The sequence below is a fragment of the Taudactylus pleione genome, unplaced genomic scaffold (genome assembly GCF_031769625.1).
Source record: "Taudactylus pleione unplaced genomic scaffold, aTauple2 ptg000296l, whole genome shotgun sequence".
In the NCBI taxonomy this organism is placed as follows: Eukaryota; Metazoa; Chordata; class Amphibia; order Anura; family Myobatrachidae; genus Taudactylus; species Taudactylus pleione.
The window spans coordinates 14593380-14611640 of NW_028284698.1; the positions used below are offsets into that span (position 1 = coordinate 14593380).

The following is an 18261-nucleotide window of genomic DNA, read 5'->3' on the forward strand; positions in this document are numbered from 1 at the left end:
CCGAGAAGGGCTGTTTGGCACGACTGCAGCAATAGTGTATGAGGACACATCTGTACTGGAATAAAGCTGATATATTCATTCATTATCTGCAAATTCAGGTTTTCCCGTTTTGTCATGTGACCCCAAGTAACTTCGCCCATTCCTACAGGTACCATGGTGGCAGCTGGGGGAGTAAAATTGTGCTACTTCTGATAAGCTGGGTGAATGTGAGCTAGCCAAGATACCACTCCTGGTAATGATACCATATACAAAAACAAAATCCTTAAACAAAATTCAAGGGGTGAAGATGGTGCAGGGTAAGGTGGGTACACACTATGCAATGTGAGTACCCAGCGATGGCACAATGCAATGGAACGATACAATGCATCATGCAATGTGTGATTCTATGTTTTAAGCAGCATGGGGTCATTCAACGCACCATCCCATCTGTTGTGCAGCACAGTAGACGGGACGATGCGATGAACAATCCAAGGCCAAGTGCGTTCGGGCGTACACACTATGCAATCCACACAATATATTGTTCCGATCTCCATTGGAACGCTATATTGTGCAAGGGATTGCATAGTGTGTACCCAGCTTTAGGCTTGGTTCCCAGTTTAGTGTGCTGCTGTTGAGCTTCAAACATGTCACAGGTCAGACATAAGCCACTGATTTATGGTAATTGCACCAGCAAGTTGCATTAAACTCATTATACACTATGGAGACAACAGTGATTGGACACTGACAGCAAATAGATCAACGAGATTTTATTGTTGTCAGTACTTTGTAGGTCCGCCAGGTGCAGTGATTACTGCAGACACCCTTCTTGGCAAACTGTCCGTAAGTTCCTGGACAACAGCAGGCGGTATGTTTTGCCATTCACCTTAAGTACAGTGACCAACTGTGACACTGAAGAAGGTTGAGTCGGCCTAGAACGCACCAAACGCTCTAGTTCATCCCAGAGGTTCTCAATTCTGAGCTAGCCAGTCCATCCGGGTTACCAAATTTTCTGTATACCAGTCCAGCGTCACCCTGGAAACATGACAGGTGGCAATGTCCTCCTAATAAAACCATTAATTGTTTACATAGAACAGTGCATGGGCCTCCCTGCTAAGTGTTCTTGTCGAAACCGCCACATTATTGGCATTTGGAACTCCATTTCGCTTGTGCGGGGGTGTCCAATCAATTTTGTCTCTATAGTGTATATGCATTCATTCCAACGTGATAAAAGCATTAAAATGTACAAATGTGACGTAGGGGGTCTAAATAATCTTATGTCCCCTAGTATCCTGGCTTACTGAAGTCATAAATGAGCCTGCTATGGGGAGCTAGGTACACACTAGAAGATTATCTGTCCAATCTGGTTGGATGGGAGTAAATGACAATCAACCATTTGTTCCCAAACACTGGAAAATAGACAAAAACGGTTGTTCAGACAAATTGGTTAAATCCGTTTGATTTAACCAATTTGTTTGAATGACCGTTTTTGTCCATTTTCTGGCGTTTGGGAGCATATGGTTGATTGTCATTTGCTCCCATACATTACCAGATTTTCGTTCCAACCAGCCAGATTGGACAGATAATTGTATAAGTAATGAAGGAAGTGGCGCTGCGGGTTTATTAGGCAGGACTTTCAATGCAATCCCGCAAATGTTTCCACAGAGCATCTAAACACTACTAAAAGGCCAAACACAACAAACACAAGCAGAGCTCTCCTTTTGTAGCACTGGCATTGTGGTAAAAGCATTTTAAAGAATACTATATATGTTCACTACATTGATGCCCCAAAGCAACTGAGGTGTCACTCAAAACTTTAAAAATAGTTGTGTCTTAGTGACTTGAAACTGGTTGTGAGTCTACTGTCTGCATGACAAAAAGAGAAGCAGAAATGTAATATACTGGGCAGAAGTGGTGGCTACCGACCGCACAGATCCTGATCAGATCCAATAGCAGACGAGTGAGGGAAGGAGCAGATATTTCTTTTTAAAGCACACTTTTGATACCATACTTCATGCACTGACTTACCTAAACATTTCAGCCAGTTCCACGGTGGCCAGCCAGAAACTATATGAATTGGCATAGTAATTGCAGGTACCACGGCCATGACATTCAATGAAAGGAGCAGATCGGAATTCCTCCAAGCACGATCCAGGAGATGCCAAGGCTTGTCCTGAGCCCTCTGCGCCCGCACTTGTATGCTAGGAAGAGAGGACGGTCATATACCGTCAGTATTATATTCCAATAAATATTTTGTCTTAATGCCTATAAAATATTAATATCTACAAAATAATACTATTAATTATTACAAACATCAGTGTTAGTTGTTTAAAGAGATGGGAGGACTTACTGAAAATAACATCCATTCATGTTAACAGAGTGATTTTTAAACTTGTTTTTTTTTTTATATTACTGTATATCTTTACACTCTGTAAGCAAGTCGTGGTGGGGGCAGATGGAACTCTGGCTCAATCTGCCCATCCATGTGACTATGCCATCTGAGCCGATTTGGTTGTGGCTCCTTGGCTGGATTCTTTTGGGGTGCCCTGTGCCTCGGACGTGAATCCCTTAATGTTAGGGATGCCGGTATAGAGGAGCCTTGACGTTGGCCCGGCGCTTAATCATATATTTGCAAATGTATGCTACTAATACCTCTGAATTTCTATTATCATGTAGGATTCAAGTATTTTTGTTGATATTGCTGCAGTGTGCTGGAGGGAATATCCCTTTTTTTCTGTGGTTCAGTGTAAACCCTGCCCTTTACAAGCACCTGTGCTATGTCATTAAGCTGATGTGAGCGACCACCATACTTTTTATTTGCATGTTACATAACCATGTCAACATCTTAAAATTTGACATTCTGGTGTCGACTTTATGACTGTCCACATAGTAAAAATGGACATCCTGACTGCAGACTGCAACATGTAGTGATCAGCTTTCAGTGTCAGATGCTGTTAGTAAGGTTGTAATGCTAAAGCCTGTCTCTGGTCAGTACACATGAACCCTGTATCTTATATGACTAGTACAATTATAGTATATTAGAAGTGAAGTGAGTGGTTATATTGCATAGGAAAAGCAAGATACACCATGGAAACCTGACCAAGAACATAAAGTTATTTTACCATGTCAGTGAACATGATCAGGAATTTAGCACAATACTATGCAGAAGGAATTTAATTATTTTAGTCAAGCAGAGCTATTGGACACGCATTACTGAGGGCAGCAGGTATTTCTAGGCATGGTGCAATCACACAGATTTTGTGAGTGTGCGTGTCTCCTCCACAGGGCCGCCATCAGGGGGGATTGCCGGGCCTGGAGTCCCGGGCCCGGACACTTGAGGGGCCCGCCTGCTACTTCCCTTCCCCCCTGCCACAATAACTGTCACTGACAGGCCCAGCCAGGGGCCTTCTCCTACCAGCGCGCTGAGGTCACTAATCCCTATATCTCCTCCCATCCACCCACCCCCACCGCCGCCATGTTCAGGGCTGGCTATGGGACAGGTTACTCCCCGGCTGGCAGCTGCTCTGTGCTGGTAGCCTTTAATAGTCAAGCAGCCGGACAGCTTTGCTTCTCTGAGCACCTCTTAGCAGCACTAGAGGTATTCAGAGAAGCTGAGCTGTCTGGCTGCTCGACTTAGCACTGTCGGCAGGTGTGCATGCATCGTGACTTGTCTCATCAGGGAAGGCTGCTCTGCTGCCCGCCGGCCGCTGCAGGGGAGAAAGCCTCCATCAGAGCAAAGAGGACAAAACGGTAGACCAGAGGGAATGGGTATGATATACCGCCGGCGGTTCGATTCCCGTCAGCGGCAGCCTGACAGGAGCAGAGTTAGAAGCAGCGGAAGCCCGACAGCGCTGGAAATCCCGATCGTGGATAGGTAAGTATACACTAACCTAACCTAACCCTCCTTAGGGGTGCCTAACCCTAACTTCCCCCCCAAGTGCCTAACCCTAATCCCCCCTCTAAGTGCCTAACCTAACCACCCCCTTCCCCGCTGCCTAAACCTAAGTCCCCCGGGGGGGTGCCTAACCCTAACCCTCCCTCCCCCTAGCCTAACCCTCCCGGGGGGGTACCTAACCCTAAGTCCCCCCCGGGAGCCCTAAACCTAACCCTCCCCCCCGCGGCTGTCCGCTCGAGGCGCCCGGCATCACTACAATCATGATGCCGGGCGCCGGTCTCCCGGCATCGGGGAAATGCGGGCGTCTACATCTAGACGCCCGGCATTTCACCCATGCAGGGATAAGACAGTCGGGAAGCCGGCTGCCGGTATTTAGGCAGACGGCTTCCCAATTGCTTCCCGACCAGAGACCAAAGAAAAGGTGGTAAGTTTGCTGGAGAAGGGGAAGGGGGATTTGAGACTGGTGATTATTATAGGAGTAGCTGTAGTGTGATATTTAAAGGGGGGGGACTTGCTATGAGGAGATTACTGAAGGGGAGGGGTTTCAGTAAAGTGATTATTGAAGATTGGGACTGTGAGGTAATTACTAAAGGAGGGGGTGCTGTAAGATGATTACTAAAGAGGGGGAGCTGTGAGATGATTATTGATAGGGGGACTTTCTGTGAGGTGATTACTGAAGGGGGAGTGCTGTGATGTTACTGTAACATGGTCAACTCCACTGGCCCTAGCTATTTAATATGCCTCTATTTTTCGAGGTTGTCTGTATAATGGGGGCTGGGGGGTCCTCTCTATTTTGTCAGTCCTGGGCCCCAGAATTTTTGATGGCGGTCCTGCTCCTCCACAATAAGTTACCTAGACAAGTGCAGGAGCTAACCATTTGTCTAAGCCAACTGAATTCCATATGTATAATTAAAACCAAAGCGATGCTATAAAAAAAGCTGTGCAGAGAGCTTAGGTTATTTAATGGATAGATACCCTCCACCATAAATATGACTTCTATAGAAGAAAAGTAGTCTTCATCACTGATACTGCTGCCGAGCTACAATAGAGTTATGTTCTAGTGGCACAGAGGACTAGTAATACATAGTAAATAATGGCCCTATGCATAAGTCAAATAAATATTAAGGTGCTAACAGCACTTGTCCAATCAGACAGTGCCTGCAGTTAAGTAATGATATGAAAAGTTTTGAATAGCATTTTGTACTCTCATGCAATGGGCTTCTGTGCTTGGAGGACACAACACTGGGTTGGCTATGCTGAGCATAATTGTGGGCATCAAGGGTAGGGCCTCCCCATCTTTCTATTGATCATGGTGGGCATTCTTGGTTTGGGGATATTTTCTATGGGTAGATTTCGCCTTTAAAATATAGTGGTTAAAAGTTTACCATCATGAATGAGTATCCAATCCAAAGAGAAAACCAGCCTTGTGGACATGGTGGAATCTGTATGGTTTGGCTGTGAATAGCAATCACCATGGCAGGAGCTTCACATACCGAGCACCTAAAAGATTGAAATAATTAAATATGATATTTGACGTATACTGCAAAGAGAAAAATGTATCATGCCACAAAACCTCCATAGTTTTCCCTAGATGAACCGGTTCAGTGAAGTGCTATGCATTTTTATCCCAAATCCTGCAATTTGCAGAATATAAGACATTAAATAGAACATCCTAGTGTAAAGGCAAAGAAACAAAAGCTATTACGGAAAACACAGCTCTGACAGAACAATTAATCATGTTTTACAGATGCTACCTAGACAATGGCACCTAATTTGTACAGCCATCTTGAGTGGCAGATTTTAGTAACTCTTTAATTAACGCTGACTTCCCATCATAGGGCAGTTTACTATATAATTCTAAAAAACATTGTATGGGAGACGGGAGCAGAAATCATATGATCTGCCTGATACAAAATCCAATATTTTGCTTGGATCTTAAAACAAGTGCTATTGTATAATTAGGCTATTGCACTTTGGAGTGGAGTGGCTTATGGCACCGAATCTCCTCGTTATGTACATGAACAGCATGGAGGACTGTATGCCAGACAATTCATCTGCACCAATGCTTCTCCCATATGCTGACAAAGGTGACTAACAATATGCTGGATTTGAATCCTGAAGTACAATGACTGTAAAATCCTCTCCACAGACTGAATGGAGCACATCTTGGCTAGAATCTTGTTAGTATAGTCTGCAAAACAGCTACATTACAAAACTTCCATGGTTATTATAAAAGACCGCAATATATTGCAATATTTTTTACGATTCTACAAGTATATTAAGCATACAAGTACACTTGTTAGTAGAAGGAGTCCCCTGATAAAGTCAATGAAATCCTTTCCGTCTCTGCCAGAAGACTGACCCACAGCAGTACCTGTCTGGCAGAAGAGGCCGTCCCTGAACTAGATGTGAGCGGAATGTGATAGGATCAAATCCTTCCCAGAGACAACCTTGTTAGACTGGTGGGATACAGTGTTTTGCAGCACCCAGGTTGCAAATGAACAAATGTTGCTATGCGGCCAATATTATCCTACCCTTTAAATCCATCTTTTAATCCTACTTTCCATCCATTAGGTACAATTATTAGACAGCTAATTTTAGTGCATTCCATATTGAGAGCCTTCAGTAATCTAAAATAAAGGTTAACCTAGCCATGGCTATTTAAGTGATTTAAAACTAAATGTTGATACAGACACACTACAGCTTCAATTAAGGGTCTAGTGGACACAGCTAGAATGCTTGTCACTAAAGAGATAACTGATCTCTTCTTTTAACCCCCCCCCCCCCAAAAAAAGAAAAAAAAGTTAATAAATTGATTAAATAGTACAGCCAAGGTGAAACCTAATTACAATGTACAGTTAATACCATCAGTTACCATTACAGAGAATACCAATTGTCTGTTGTCTGTACTTCTTGCTATTAATAAAATGAATTGTGAGTTGATGTTGTGGGCGGTCCTGTGGGCTGGCGATCAAGAGACAAAATTCTCACGTGATCACTAAGGGGGTAGCAACCAATCAAATTCAAGGTATTATCTTCTAGAAGGTGCTAGATAAAGGAGAAGTAGATTCTGATTGGTTGCTATGGGCAACATCACTTCTTAAATAGAACTCCCATCTTAATAAATTTACCCCTATGTGTCTTTTGAATGCTGACAAACAGCATGGTGTCACAACGTTTCCATGCATGTGCATGGGATGCCCATACAGATGAATTAAGAGCAAAATGGTTATAACACAGGGTCAATTAAATATATGTACTGTATGTGTATTAATATCTTGGTACGAATGTGTGTGTATATGGCCGGTATGCTTTATTTCAGGATTTTTTAATATGTTACTGTATATATTTAGGAGTGCGATAAATACTCCTGATACATACAGCAATCTGCACAACTGGAAGAGCAGTCTGTGATACTTAACACAACTTGCATTTTATTAAAAGCTATCCACAGTGGGATTTGTGTTTCTATGTTATCACTGTATCAGTTATTGCAACAGATTTCTCTGATGCCATTCTACCGGATACAGCAATTCCATGTTGTCTGGTGTCAGTATGTGTGATCTTATGAAAGGAGATAGCAGTTGCAGAACATAGAAATAAAGTGAAGTTCTGTTGACGAAATGCGTAAGTAAAGGACAAAATAACCCTTACCGGCTTATAAACGGCTGAATCTCTCTGCCCCTTAGTGGTTCCATGTTGGGAGGCATTGGCTCTGGTGTGGATAGCCAGTAGGAGTAATCATTTCTTGAAGCAAAATTACAGACATTATTGATATTACAAAACATAAAAGGCATGGTGCTGAATCGACGAAGACAGCTGCCGGCAGTACCTGAAGAATTAAAATAAAGATGTTGTGTTAAAATGCTGCACCACTCTACCGCTTCATAGCATTATTCTCTTTTATTTACATGGCACCACCAAGTGTCCATCGCGCTGTACAGAAATACACACCATCAATGCTATATAACAAGGTTTAAACAGACAATACAAGGGGAAAAAATAAAGTGAGATATAAAGATTAACAGCAGCACTCAGTACCCTAGGAAGGGCAGACAGAAAGGATCAGAGTCCCTAACTGTGAGTGGGAGCATACACAGTGCAGGGTGATAACCAAGCGGCGAGGAGTCCTGGTTCTGAGCTTACAGTCTAGGTCACAGGTTCTCAAACTCGGTCCTCAGGACCCCAAACAGTGCATGTTTTCCAGGTCTCCTCACAAAATCACAAGTGAAATAATTATCTCCAGCTGTGGATCTTTCAAAATGTGTCAGTGAGTAATGAGTACACCTGTGTACCTGCTGGGTGACCTGGAAAATGTGACCTATGTGGGGCCCTGAGGACCGAGTTTGAGAACCACTGGTCTAGGTTATTAATTAATATATGTAAACTGGGTGGTTACCATAATGTCAGACTTTCCCCAAGTAGAGTTTTCAGTAAAACAAGCATAGGTTGAATACTAAGATGTTGTTTAAATGGCAGAGGTTGAATTTTCAGCAAATCAAAACAGTTACGCAAGAGGGTAGGTGAACATATAATCTATAGCAGTAAGAACCTCGTTGCCCATATCAGAAAGTAATAAATACATAGCATTACGTGAGAGAAGATGTTTGTTTCTGTATGCAAATGTTGTTATATACTTGTCTAACTATCTGTTATCAGCCACTTAACCTTCCTGCAATATCTATAAGTATGCTTGTTGAAAGACAATGTAATGCCCCAGAAAATAAGGCCACCTCAATGATTAATTCTATATCTCAAATTATATTCTTTTTGTCAATTTCCTACACATTTTCTAGTATTACTCACATAAAGCATATTGCACTGACAGTCCCCAACCCCACTTGATGGTATGTTCCCCTCTCAAACTTAAGGATATGATTGGTTAGCGTTAAACCCATGTACTTCCTTTAGTTGATTCCAGCCAATCAAGAGTTCCATTTAGCATACTTTTAACAGTGCTCACAAACACAAATTGGGACCATGTACGTTGTCTGTAGGACTGTGTAATTGTCAGGACAAACTTTTCCAATAGCATAATTATACTGGACAATAAGGTCACATTGTCTTGTGAGATTGTCGTATTGGATCAGTGTCTGAGTATTTGATGAGTTATATTTTCAGCAACCAACCACATTAAGCAAGTATTGAGGTCCTCCCTACAAAATATTTTGCATCAAAAAGTATCTTACCCAGATCCTGGCCATGTGCTCTTTCATTTCCCTGAACATAGAGAAGGGAATACCCATCGTAGATCCTGGTGGTTCCCTGAGGACAAGCTGGAGAATCTGTCGACTGGCTGTGGCGGGTTATAAGGAATCCATGCGCCACAGACCCTGAGCCGGGGGAACCTGGAGGACCTTGCGATCCATCAAGACCTGGGGGACCTTGGTTCCCTCTTAAACCTGTTTTACATTGAAAAACAGAAATGTCATTAAAGCATCATCAACATGAAATGTATTTGGTAAAATGCTGTATCTAGGGGTGGTTTAAGAGAGGAGGGAGCCCATGTGTAAGCTCTGTGCAGGTCTCCTCCTCTCCGCAGTGCAGTAAGACTCTGGCATTGTGCCAGAGATACGGTGCATGCACAGGTCACTGAGAACATGGCACCTGCACCATGTTCCCTGTGGCTTCTCTACTGTGTGCACCAAAAACCCTAGCACCCATTATAGATACGGTAATGGCTGTACCACTGGATAGGCAATGTATCACACCTTCTAAAAGGAGCAAATGGAAATTGACTATAGCAACCAATCAGCGTCTAACTATCATTTATCTAGTATATTCTATAAAATAATAGAAGCTGGTTGCTATGGGCAACCTCTTCACCTGTCCTCTTTAGAAAGATTGGTAATTATCCCCCATGGGTGTGTATGGAAACTAGAAGTAGCAATGACTTCATTAAAATTGATGTGTATTGCAATATTTACATCTTTAACCATATCTTCAAAGAGGATGTCCACATAAAGATTCAGAATTGGTATTAATACATCTAGGGTAGGTATAGTACAATTGCACAGTTATTTATTGCTTATATTCCATTTCCCATGGGTATAAAGATAGCCATTGTGTCATTGTAACTACTTGCTACAAGATTGCTGGGCTGGCAGAAGATCTATACAGGAGCAGCATGTAATGCTACTGGGAACATGACTCTACAGTTACAGGAAGACTGGGTCATCAGCACACAGCCTGGACAGCTGATCTCACTGTGCTTATTCTGAGCAGGGCTCTGCACCTGTCATTGCCTGCACAGTGACACCACTGCTAACTTTTCTAAAGTGACACTATATAAATCATTTTGGATTTAATTTGGACAGTCGTGTTTTTAGAATTCATAATATATTTTTGGTGCAAACGTAGGCGGCAATTCAATTAAATGTGATATGATGTGCCATCAGAACGCACGGGAATGCTCGTAACACTGCCACCTTGCAATCACAAAATTGCTCATTGAACCTCACAGCTGGAAATGTGCGCAGCTGCACATAATGTTCCAAGGTTGCTTAAGGCTTTGGGGGGCCCGGGGCACACATATACACAGTCACACACTAATACACGCACATATAAATACAGTCACAGACACACATACAGATACAAACATACACACATACATAAATACAGTCAGACACCCAGTTACACACATAATAGTCACAGAGACACATACACACATAAAAACAGTCACAGATACACATATACACAGTCATACTTATTTTATCGCCGTACCACCCACTCACTTTGTAGCCTCCATTAGCAGCCATTACTGCTAGACTGCGACGCCGAGCAAGTCCATGGTGCTCGACCGCATGACAGCACATCCTACAGTTTCAGGTCTGCTAGGAGCGTGAAGGTGATGTCATGACGTCACATCACGCTCCCATGATGGTGCGAAGTGGAGCCTGGGGACTGGACGCAGTTCTCGTGTCCCTTGATGTATTCACCACCCTCCTTGGCTACTGCCTCCTCAAAGAAACTAAAGCGACGGAGGCTGGTTGTTAGAGATACTGGGAGTAGGGTGGGATGGGGGTTTGTTAGTTATGCAGGTAGTAGTGGGGAAGGGAGTTGTTAGCGATGCAGGGAGTACAGGGGGGTTAGTTAGTGATCCTAGGAGTAGTGGGGAGGTTGTTAGTGACGCTGGGAGTAGTGGGGGAGGGGGTTGTTAGTTATGCAGTGAGTAGTATCGGGGTTGTTAATGATGCAGGGAGTACAGGGGTTTGTTAGTGATGCTAGGAGTAGTGGGGGGGTTGTTAGTGATACTGGGAGTAGTGGAGGAGGAGGGCTGTTGGTGGTGCTGGGAGAATTTATTTATTTTATTTCTTAACAGTTTCTATATAGCGCAACATATTCCGTTGTGCGTTACAATTGGAAACATTAATAGAACAAAACTAGTTAATAACAGACAGACATAGAGGTAGGAAGACCTTGCTCGCAAGCTTACAATCTATAGGGAAATAGGCATCGATACACAAGGATAGGTTGGAGTAGTGGACGGGGGGAGGTTGTTAGTGGTGCTGGGAGTAGTGGAGAGGGGGGTTGTTAGTGATGCTGGGAATAGTGAGGGGAGGTTTGTGATGCACATTTAAAATGCTGTATTTATTATTTTAGCTGGTGCACCCTGCTCTTATAGAGACTGCACCTAAAAGATATAGGACCTTATTCAGAGTCGGTCGAAGCTGCCGCACGGTCGTACGCCACCGATGTTCGCTATACTGCGCATGCGTACAGTTCGCAATGCGCGTGCGCAAACTAGCCGCTACGATCAGAAATTTCTCTCTCCTTGAACACAGCCAGGTCGGTTGTTTGAGTGACAGATTGAGGCGTTTGTGGGTGGTAACAGGGGAAGGTGCTTGAAAACGGGGGAGTGGAGATCCGAACGCAGGCGTGCCTAATTATGCGAACAGCGTTTTATGGGAGTTCATACGGTTTATGGGAGTGCATACGGTTTATGGGAGTGCATAATTAACAAAGTAGCGTCATGGCACATGTGACATGGGAGGTTTTTACACTGACATGATCGTAGAGCTTAAGAGAGGTTCTCGATGGTCTCGATTAATCCTAATATGCCCGGAGATGACGTTCAATGCGTACGAGAAGGGGGCGTATTTTTTTGAATTCCGACCACTTCCTCCCCTTGGTCGGCCAGCTACCGATCCGAACTTAGGGACGCAACTTGCGAGGGAATCATTTGCATATCCGGCCCCTTTTCCCGTACGACCGTGCGGCCGCTTCGACCGACTCTGAATGAGGTCCATAGATCAATGATCCCCTATAGTGACAGCTGCTCTAGTTTTGTCCATCACACGAAAAATCTAATGCCGGGCTGATTACTGGTGCCCCGGCAGACATCCATAGATGGAGAGACAGCAGCACCACGCCAACGTCATTTCAAATCTTGCACTGTCCGCGAGCCAAATGGAGCTTGTGGATTGACAGCTAATCAGGAGCCGCAGTGATGACTCCTGTCTGGTTCGCAGACATCACCAGATTTGAAATGACGGCAGCACGGTGCCTCTGTCTCTGCATGGATGTCTGCTGGGCAGGGCACCAAATACACATGGAGATGAGAGTCTCCTCTCATCATGTCATCTCTCATAATGAGACTGAGGCTGCTGGATAGACACAAAGGGGAGGTAAGAGGCTGCGGGTAGGGGGGGCTTTACTGTGTGGTATAATGTTATAAGGAGAATTACTATGTGGCATAATGTGTTAGGGACATTAATAATGGGTGGCATAATTTGTACTACTGTACAGATTTTGTAGAGGGCAATACTGTGGCATCACTTGTAAAGGGCATTACTGTATGTGGCATAATGTGTATAAGGGGCACTACTATTGATTGGCATAATGTGTATAAGGTGTACTACGGTGTGGTACACTACACTGAAGGAAAGTGGCCGTGCCGGAACTTAGATTTTCCATACCCCCACTTCGACCACTGCTTATGCACACACATACACAAATACAGACAAACATACACACAAGCGCACACTTACACACACATACATTTACACAGTCATTGACACACAAGCACACTGTATGTATGTATGTATGTCACTCTCTCTCTCACCTTACAGCAGGGATGGGGAACCTCAGGCCCGGGGGCTGTATAAGGCCCGTGGGATCATTATGTCTGGCCCTCAGAGCTTTTTCCTGCTAGTTCATCTGGCTGCAGGTTGCCTAGAATGGCACCCTGCAACCAGAATCTATGCAGCAGTGCCGCCTGGAGCGTCCTTAGGAAGCATCAGATGGTCACACCGCTGCCCTTACAGCTACCCAGAGCATCCTCAGAATACTCCGTGGATTGCTGTAATCACCGGTGATTGTGGCCCCGCCCCGTGTGACGTCACATGGAGGGGGCGTGGCCAGCACCGGGCCCGCAAATAATGTTATGTATATCAAAATGGCCCTTGGCAGAAAAAAGGTTCCCCACCCCTGGCTTACAGGGTATACTTCACTCACTGTCTGTAGCACAGTAGCTCCTCCCTCCCCTGCTCTCTCATATTCTGCTCACAATGAGTGCAGTGAGTGTAGCCCCGCCCCCTGCTTCAACTCAACCTCCCTTTCAGCCTACTACAGCTCCATGTGCAGTCTTTCTGCACTGCCGCTGTAATCACTGGCCGGGAGCCCCCCCTGGAACCCGCCGTGGGGTCAGGTAGAGATGCTGGCTAGTTGCTTACATAACTCCCTGTATTGTATGGCGATCATATGGATGCTGTCTATTGCATAGTAGACCTTAGAATACTCTCTGTATTGTATAGTGGCACTAAGGTGAGAACTGTCTAAAATGATAACCACACCACTTGCATGATGTGGACATTTGTCTAGGGAAGGATTTATCTAGGGTAACCTACGAATGTATTAGCCTAGGGCGGCCAGAACATTTAATCAGGCCCTGTTTGCCCAATCAACTAACACACATACCACTAAAAGCCACTAAAATAGCAAACTTAAATGTGCAAGAGTACATATAAAAAATAAAATTGTAGAACTTACCTGGTTGGCCTGGAAGACCTCTATCTCCCTTGCGTCCTGCCTGCCCCTCAAACCCTGGCATCCCATCTCTGCCAGGATCACCAGGTGGACCCAAAGAACCTTAAAGTAAATAAAATAGATTAGCTATGAGAAACCCAATCAATAAGAATATTTCTAATGGACTATTAGGACTTTCATTTTATGTACAAATTTAAAAATGAGCAAGTGCTAAATATTGCTATATTGACAAATACAATGCCTATAAAACTGTACACATACCCAAGCATATGTTATTCCAACGGGCCACTGGGTTTGCCCTATATAAGATAGCAACTCAAATTTACAGTCATACACTGAACTAAATTTACAGTCATGCACTGAACTAAAATCACTTGCTCTCTCATTAATATATAATTAATATTGAATATGTAAAAATAAAACTCTAAGGGGTCTATTTACTAAGCAGTGTTAAGAACAAACTGAAAAGTGATAAGAAAGTGATAAGGTGCCAGCCAATCAGCTCCCAACTGTAATTTTTCAAACACAGCCTGTAAGATGACAGTTGGGAGCTGATTGGCTGGCACCTTATCACTTTCTTATCACTTTTCACTCTGTCTCCTAACACTGCTTAGTAAATAGACCCCTAAATCATAAAAAAATACCAAAGTGCAAACTGAGTAGAATGAGCAGATGTTGGCACAGGAAGGCCAGTCTGCGTGTAAGCCTGTGAGATAGTTATGCGAAGGTTAGCTGGCCATCCCTTCTTGTAGAATCCATATAAGATGAAGAGGGAGTACGATTTCCTGATGGAACTAGTACGGTCCACATAGATGGCACGGAGCACATCTTAGAGACCTCACCTGCCAAGAGGTCTGGTGATTGAAAGGCCGGAATCACAATTTCCTCATTGAGGTGGAAACGAGAGACCAGCTTGGGAAAGAAGCCAGGGCGTGTTCGAAGAACAGCCCTGTCCGAATGAAAGATTAGAAATGGGGAGCGACAGGAAAGCGCCCCTAAATCCGATACCTAGATGCTATAGCCAGAAGAAACAGTCTTCACAGTGAGTCATTTGACATCTAATGGAGGTTTCTGAAGTGCGTGGAAAACCACTGACAAATCCCACAGAGCCACAGGAGGGACAAAGGGGGGTTTGTATACGTAGAATACCTTGCAGGAAGGTGTGAACATCCGGTAGAGGAACAATTCTGCTCTGGAACCAGATGGAAAGAGCAGAGACGTGCACTTTCAGAGAGGCTGGACAGAGTCCGAGATCCAATCTGGACGAACTGGTGTCCACATCAGCACCTCCGGTCTGTCTCCGGAGGCAAGACTGCGCATAGACGTGGGTCCCCTTACCTGTCCCCTTGAATCTTGGCTGCAGTGTGGGGTCCGAGGAGCCCTGGTAGCTAGGTCTCCCCAGAGCTTCGCTGGGTGTACCTAGCCGTGGGCTGGTGTCACAGCGCCATGGAGGGGTGATGGAGTAGCAGTGCAAATGTTCAGAGGACTGTCTAGTGCTTGGGCTACTTAATAACAGCCCCACTGTCTAAAGGTGATCCAGCTCCTGCCAGACACCAACAAAACTGAGTTGCCCTCAGGCTGTGGGCAGGGTGGAGGGGGAAGGACTGGAGCATCCTGGGACAGGAAAAACCTTTGCTGTTGGTGTATGTTACAGCAAAATACACCAAGCTGGCTAAGGTGTAATAAACACAATGGCAATACAAAATAGAATAGTCAGGTGCAAATCCAGATTCAGGGCAGGGGGCAATAAAATAGAAAGATCACAATGCGAAGATCAGGGCAGGTAGCATACAATCATAAACATAAATCAGGCAAAAGGTCATAAAAGGTGGCATATAGACTGAGGTTGTGGCAAACGCCATATAATCTTAAACGTAAATGGATTGAGAGGTTCTGGCAGGCAAAAGTAATTAATGAGCAAAAGTCAAGGCAGATGGAAGGCTGAATAGTCAAAAACAAGCATGGTCAGTAACAAGCAGGAACACATGGGCATACAAAAAAGACACAAGAACACTATCACGGGTGATGAGTGTGTGCTGCTGACAGCCTTATAAACCCACATGGGTCCAATCCCAGTAAATCTACCCTGTCAGCATAGTGAAGGAATGTCTTGCACCCAGGGGCTGGCTGGCAACTTTTAGCCTGGGGGGCAAATGCATGCAGGCAGCCCTGGCAGAGGAGTAGCGTGTTGCCAGACTGCCAGCGGCCCGCATGGCGCTGCGGCCCGGGGGGCACATGGCACCCTGCCCCCGGCTCAGCTCGCATCTGCAGTTGCACCTGACACAGCAGGGATTGGTTGAAGGAGTCAAGGCAACCAATACAATACTAATGTGCCTGAGATCCTGAGATGTGGTGATTTACTGTAGGTGAGTATGTATTTGTCTTTTATCATGGAGTCTGTTAATATTCCTGACAATAGGTAGATCTGTACACAATTCAGTATTTATGGGATGTTCTAGAACAGGAGTGGGCAAAGAATGATGCCAGAGACAGTGTTTTTATCACCATCATTCTGGTATCAGTGTGGGCCTGATTCAGATCCACACGCAATGCCAATATTTCCGTAGTTTGAGCGATTGTAAGTCATCGTGCATGTGCAGCAATTGTTTTGTGATCACGCACACTAACAGAATTAATTTGCACAGTGAATGACAGGTAGTCAGCGTTGGGGGAGGTAAGGGGGGAGTGGTTAGAAAAACGCAGACATGTTTAAACACTGTTTACTGGGCGTGCATAAATTAGCCACTGTGTTCTTGCTCACAGCGGGAGAGCTCTTTGCCTGTCTGGAGACCCGCTGTGTCTGTGGTACCTTAGACTTATTTAACTAATACCTCTGAATCTCTGTTATCATGTAGGATTTAAGTATTTTTTGTTGACATTGCTGAAGTGAGCTGGAGGGAATCTTTTTTTCTGTGGTACCTTAGACTTACTCAGAAGACTGATAGCTGCAGGATCTAGGTTCGTTGGTTTTCGATGTTTCCATGGGCTTATTGATTACAGCTGTTGTGGATCTGCTTGATTAGTAGCCTCATTTAAAATCTGATGTATGGAGCAAGCGGCATATGCCTCTGACGAAGCCGTGGGAGGAGCCACGGGGAAACGCGTCAGTCACTGCTGCTTTTGCATACTTGCAGGAGGATTGCTGCTTCCAGTGCTGACGCCTGCCATACCGGCCCCTCATTGCTGGCAGCCAGATTTCCCACTGTGCCCCAGAACCAGATTGGGATTTAAACACACTGCTGCATCTTTGACCTGCTCACTCTGACAGGCTGTAACTCGCTTCCGTGCATCGGGCGGTTAGCTGGAGACACATGCGGCTTGTATCACAGCCGCACTCAGAATCTACAGGTCGCGCTGCTGACACTGAACACTCTGCATATAGGTAAGAGCTTTCATATATTCACCTAGCGTCCACCTTACTAATTTCCAGCCTAAAACATCAGCGGGCCTGGCCCATCTGCACTCTATTTGAGACCATTGCCGTCTATAGGATAAGCATCATAGGAGACCTCTTGAGGAGGGCAGAACATTTGAAATACTCCATCTTACCCGGATTATACCCACTGGAAAATGTATTTATATATGCTAGCTCAACTAGTCATTTCAGCACTGGAATAGCTTAAATTTGTATGCTCCTGCTTTTATTTACATAACATTTAAATTATAATGTGTATTCTTGTTATATCTAATGCTAAATATTAAAATTACTTTTTATTAATTGATTTGGTGGTACTGAGTTTCTGCACTGTGATTACCTCTATATATCTTTTCAGTTCTTTGTGAACCTATTGGGAATCTTGACATTACTCCCCACAGCTGCATTACCAGTACTTTATCAGTTTATTAATCATTTATTAGCGCCTACATAAAGGAGTTTCTCTTTATTTGTGTATCAATGGTATATAAACCTTTCTAAAGGCAAAACACTTGCATAGGAAGGATCATAGAGCATAATAGTTAAATAGCCCCATTCCGTTCATAATTAGTTCGGCTGTTTGTGATTCCATCTTTTTTACATATATTTACACTAATGTGTTTCTATAATTACTCTCCACTTTGACAATACCCTGATTAATGTGATCTATATATATGTCCAGTTGATCAATGTATGCCGTTATACCATAGACAGATTGGATGTGATCCAGCAGGATGGCAAATCAGGGTGGTTGGGTGTGAGGTCACCAGCTGACCATTAAATAGAAGAGTAGGGTGGTATTTACAGCTAATTTACATTGCATTCCAAATGTATTGGATCATTGTAATTTCCCTGGATCAGTTCAATCTGGCTCTCAACATGTGTAGCCACACTCATCACAGATCTTGTAGTATTGCAATGATCACAGCCAAATGGATAATAACATGCGTGGCTGGCATGGGCGTAACTACCATAGGTGCAAGGGGTG

At 44.2% G+C, this 18261-nt stretch overlaps 1 protein-coding gene across 1 annotated transcript in view; it reads right to left on the minus strand.

Moving 5' to 3' along the window:
* The window catches only part of COL4A5 (collagen type IV alpha 5 chain), a 227725-nt gene that overhangs the window by 1808 nt on the left and 207656 nt on the right, over positions 1–18261 (minus strand). The window contains exons 46-50 of the mRNA XM_088482860.1: positions 13862–13960; positions 9061–9273; positions 7526–7703; positions 5257–5371; positions 2005–2177 (exon numbers count right to left, since the gene is read on the minus strand). Coding sequence (XP_088338986.1) covers positions 2005–2177; positions 5257–5371; positions 7526–7703; positions 9061–9273; positions 13862–13960 — 778 coding nt within the window. The remainder of the gene's footprint in view (positions 1–2004; positions 2178–5256; positions 5372–7525; positions 7704–9060; positions 9274–13861; positions 13961–18261) is intronic.